A 5,000-nucleotide genomic window follows, 5' to 3' on the forward strand; every position below is an offset into this window, starting at 1 on the left:
GGCAATCGTTCTCCCTCTTCAAAGCCTGTCGCAAAGTGTATTTCTTTTGTTTTCCCTTCGCTCTGGACTTGGCACTTCCGCCCCACAAGAGATAGCACTGCCGACCGCACCTGAGTGAGGAAATATACACAAATAGAAGTATATTCGTGTAAATATAAGCGTGGACGTCCGTGCGTGTGTGTGTGTGTGTTTGTGTTTGTGTGTGCGTTTCCAAGGATACATAAACTGAAATATAGAAATGGCGAATTTACTTTTGCAATGTTAATTGGTCCCAAAACATATGCAATTAACACGCAGAAAACTTCCTCACCTCCTCGTCATCAGAGAGGTCAACGGGGTCAGAGGTCGCGCCATGGAAAAAGAGCCTGACGCTACCCGGCTGGCCACTGAAGGTCACCCTCTGAACCTCGTGCTTCACCCGTGGCTCGAGGATGATGCTCTGCCGCTCGTTCGTGGCCATAGACGTCTGCCAGCTGTTGAACCTGCCGTTGTGGTCCGCCATCAGCACCCTCGTGGGACGGACCCCTGGGGGAGAGGGTGGGAGGAGGGGAGCGGTGGTTAAAAATGGTAATATAGGTTTTATTTAGAATTGATTAAGGAACAATAGAGGGAGAGGGGAAGGTACATATTGGAAGTAAGAGGTAGAGTGAGAAAAGAAAATGAGAGAGAAATTGGAGGAAAACAGAGATAAAGGTAGGTAGAGAGAGAGGAAAAAGAGAGAAATTAAAGCAAAACAGAGATAAAGGGGTGATGGAATGAGAAAGGAAAATGAGAGAAAAATTAAAGGAAAACAGATATAAACGGAAGCAGAGAGAAAAAAGAAAATGAAAGAGAAATTAAAAGAAAGTCGAGAGGTAAAAGGAGGCAAAGAGACTGACGGACAACGGTTGACTATTCCCTGGACCTCCACCCACCTGCTTTGCGGCCGCTTATCACCACCTCCAGGTAAGCCGGCGTGTCTGCTTTCAGTTCCACGCTACCCCACTTGGGTAGTGGCATCTGGAAGAGAACATTTGACGTTTCATGCATGCATTAAGATATATTTTAAAAGGTGATTAAGGCAAGGGAAGAACGAAATAGAACAAGAAAACATTACACCTAGTTGATTTTTATGAACACTCGAAAATTATTCTTTTTCCTCCCGACCACTTACCGCCTTGTCAGGGTCGCCGTCCGCAGCCACGTAAGCGAGCCAGGATGTGCCGTAGCGAGTGGGCACGTAAGCCGCCAACGTGAACGAGCCGTCATGTGGAGCGTGAAAGTACCCTGCAGGTAAGACGAGTAGAAGTGAGTACGATTTTACGTTTGCTTACTCATAAATTAGCCTCAGTTTCAATTATTCGAGCCCCTCTACTTGCGGAATGGTTATTGCAATCGATGTTGGCGAGTAACCAGCTGAATTCATGGCCTGAACACTATCGTCTGTCTCCTAAAACCACCTGTCAATTCGCTCTTACAAAGACCACTTGCAATCCAGTTGGCGAGTAACCAGCTGAATTCATGGCCTGAACACTATCGTCTGTCTCCTAAAACCACCTGTCAATTCGCTCTTACAAAGACCACTTGCAATCCAGTTGGCGAGTAACCAGCTGAATTCATGGCCTGAACACTATCGTCTGTCTCCTAAAACCACCTGTCAATTCGCTCTTACAAAGACCACTTGCAATCGAGTTGGCGAGTAACCAGCTGAATTCATGGCCTGAACACTATCGTCTGTCTCCCAACACCACCTATCAAATCATTTTTACAAAGACCACAGGGAATCGGTGACTCAACCCACCCGTCAACTTGGCCACGAAGGTCATCTTGGCGTCGATCTTGAAGTCGAGGTCAGTGACGACGGAGGAGGAGTAGCCGTCCGTCTGCGGCGTGAGGGCGCTCAGGCGGAGGCGGTCGCGCAGGTCCGGCGCGAATTGGCCTTCCCAGAGCTCGAGCAGGAGGCCGCGTTCCCCTGGGGGAGCGCCGGCGGGGGTTAGGCTCGAGGGTCATGGTGCTCACATTGGGAATGGAAGGGCTAATACAAGCCTTGCATGTGCGTGTGTAGCAAACGCATACACACAAATAAGATATATATGTGCGTGTATAGGAACACCAACACAGTAACGTGTACACAAAGATGAACAGGAAAACAGCCACAAAAAGAAATTAAATTCATTCGTGATGTTTCGAACACTCCAAGAGTTCCTCTTTAGGCGGAAAAATAACCGAAATGAATCCATTTCGGTCACGGTTTCATTTAATCTTTATTGTGGCTGTTGACTTATTCATGAGTGTATATATATATATATATATATATATATATATATATATATATATATATATATATATATATATATATATATATATATATGTATATATATATATATATATATATACATATATATATGTATGTATATATATATATATATATATATATATATGTATGTATATATATATATATATATATATATATATATATATATATATATATATATATATATATTAATGTGTGTGTGATAAAAAAAATACAGGGGATATTTTAGCAAAGGGCACTGGGTGAAATATTAGGAGATGAAGAAACATAAATACCAGGGAATCATAATACATACTACGTAAAGCAACAATTGTATTAACCTAATGTTTATCTAAGCAGCTTATGGCCATAGAGCCAATGTCTATTTCATAATTACAATTTTAGCAGTTAAAGCGTGTGGGTGGGGGGGGGGGGCTAGCCACATCCCTTGCCCCACCTTTTTTCCCTGTAAATTCGCCACTTCTCTGGCTGCCTCACACACTTACCCGGCGCAGGTGTGGTTAGCGAACGCGGGGGAGCAATGCAAGTGACGGTTGTTGCAGAAATGTTGGTAATCTTGCACTCAGCTCCTCCGACACGCACCTGCAGAATAGAATAGGTTTACGTAAGGTATAGATGAATGTGCGCGTGCGTGCGTGTGTGTGCGTGATTGTGTGTTTGTGGATAACAGTGTATGATCTGGTTTTATATCACAAACTCCCTGGCAAAGGCTTGGTCAGTCTGATCTTTCAAAGGACTATACCCCGAGCGGATGCCCTTCCTAAATCTCAGACCCTCGGCCAGGACTCGAACTGGAACGCGCTGGCTAACCAACCTTCATAGCCGCTGCACCACGACATACACCGTGATAACGCATAATTCTAAATAAAAAGATGATAGAAATGCCACCAGCAAACGTAAATATACCAACCGAGGTGGCATTCCGGTGAGGGTGAAATCCTACTCCGCGGATGGTGAGCAGAGAGCCGCCTGCCGAAGAACCTGCTGGAGGCGACACGCTGGACACTCCTGGGGAGGCACTGGATATTAGGGACTGTGGTGATATCAGTGACTGCTATGGTGACGATAATGGTTCTACTAAGGAAGGATGGTGAAAGCACGATAGTGGGGAAAGGAGAAAGGGCACTATATATCAAGAACTATGGTGATAGTGATGGAATTTATGGTGATGAGAGGGGTTATGCTTATGTATGATGGTGATAGTATGGCAGTGATGGTGAAAACATGAAGGTGGGAGTGGGGAAAGGGGTAAGAACACTCTATATTAAAAATTATGATGATAGTGATGATTACGGCAGTAGTCGTGGTGATATTGGTCACGCTACAGGATAATGACTATGATAGTGATGAGGCAGATGGTGGTAATGACAAGGAGAAGGTATGGGGGTATGGTGATGGTGACGGTGGTTATGGTGCTGGCGATGGTGAAAATAACTGCATGGATTAAATTTTCCTTCTGAAAAAGTAAAACAGATATTTAGATTATGATAATGTTTATAGCAGTCGTGGTGATTGTAACTTTTATGATAGATGACAAAAAAGGATAACATTGATATCAAAACCATCACTCATAATTCCAAAATAGTCATAGGTATACCTAGAATGTTCATAATCGTAATAGTAGTAGTATTCATATTTTAAAGTTGCATTTACTGCCGCGAAAAACAGTGATGATTTAGATATTTAGCATTACACACACAAATATATATACACATTACTAATATTAGCCATGATTAACGGTTTTCATAACAATTATAATGACAAGAACATCACATCCGATAGCATATGATATATAGAACAAGAACTTTACAGTCTAGCAAAATTCCATCATCCTCATTATCACTTCGATAACAATTCTAGCAAAATACCATCATCCTCATTATCACTTCGATAACAATTCTAGCAAAATATCATCATCACCATCATCATCACCTCGATAACAATTCTATCAAAATACCATCATCATCATTATCACTTCGACAAAACAAGAAAGATATAGAGCAAGAAAAAGAATCCACACTCACCGGGAGCAACATGGAACTGATAGAGCTGGTCCTGCGAGTCAACCAAGAGATCCCTGGCAAGAGTAGCCGAGGCACCCAACTCGGTGACGTACACGGAGGCATTCGCGGGTCCGATGGCACTCCCTGGCACTGTGCACGTCAGCTGGTCCTGCCTGAGTTGGCCCAAGACTTCCCCCGAGGTCGAGTTGTACAGCTGGCACTCGTTTCCCCCAAGGTACGCCCTGGGTTTTGGGTGGAAAGGGGGGTGGGTGGGTGGTAGGGGTAGGGATGGGGAGAGTGGGATTAGCGTGTTGATTTTGTTGTTATTTTCGTTTGTTTATCGGTGTGTTCATCGGTGTGAATTTTTATTATCTAATTATCCTCTCTCTCTCTCTCTCTCTCTCTCTCTCTCTCTCTCTCTCTCTCTCTCTCTCTCTCTCTCTCTCTCTCTCTCTCTCTCTCTCTCTCTCTCCCTCACTCGCTGCCTTTCTCTCTCCCTCACTCGCTGCCTTTCTCTCTCCCTCACTCGCTCCCTTTCTCTCTCCCTTTCTCTCTCCCTTCCTCTCTCCCTTCCTCTCTCCCTTCCTCTCCCTCTCTCTCTCTCTCTCTCTCTCTCTCTCTCTCTCTCTCTCTCTCTCTCTCTCTCTCTCTCTCTCTCTCTCTCTCTCTCCTCTCTCTCTCTCTCTCTCTCTCTCTCTCTCTCT

The 5,000-nt window shown here is 44.2% G+C and overlaps 1 protein-coding gene across 1 annotated transcript in view; it reads right to left on the minus strand.

Annotated features, from left to right (window-relative positions):
- LOC113806112 (fibrocystin-L) overlaps positions 1 to 5,000 on the minus strand; it is a 63,530-nt gene that overhangs the window by 53,657 nt on the left and 4,873 nt on the right. Inside the window, exons 7-14 of the mRNA XM_070130613.1 lie at positions 4,318 to 4,538; positions 3,204 to 3,301; positions 2,779 to 2,875; positions 1,781 to 1,951; positions 1,154 to 1,266; positions 915 to 999; positions 311 to 525; positions 1 to 110 (exon numbers count right to left, since the gene is read on the minus strand). The exon at positions 1 to 110 is cut by the window's left edge and continues 51 nt beyond it. Of these exons, the coding sequence (XP_069986714.1) occupies positions 1 to 110; positions 311 to 525; positions 915 to 999; positions 1,154 to 1,266; positions 1,781 to 1,951; positions 2,779 to 2,875; positions 3,204 to 3,301; positions 4,318 to 4,538 (1,110 nt within the window). The remainder of the gene's footprint in view (positions 111 to 310; positions 526 to 914; positions 1,000 to 1,153; positions 1,267 to 1,780; positions 1,952 to 2,778; positions 2,876 to 3,203; positions 3,302 to 4,317; positions 4,539 to 5,000) is intronic.

The sequence above is a fragment of the Penaeus vannamei genome, chromosome 15 (assembly GCF_042767895.1).
Source record: "Penaeus vannamei isolate JL-2024 chromosome 15, ASM4276789v1, whole genome shotgun sequence".
Lineage (NCBI taxonomy): Eukaryota > Metazoa > Arthropoda > Malacostraca > Decapoda > Penaeidae > Penaeus > Penaeus vannamei.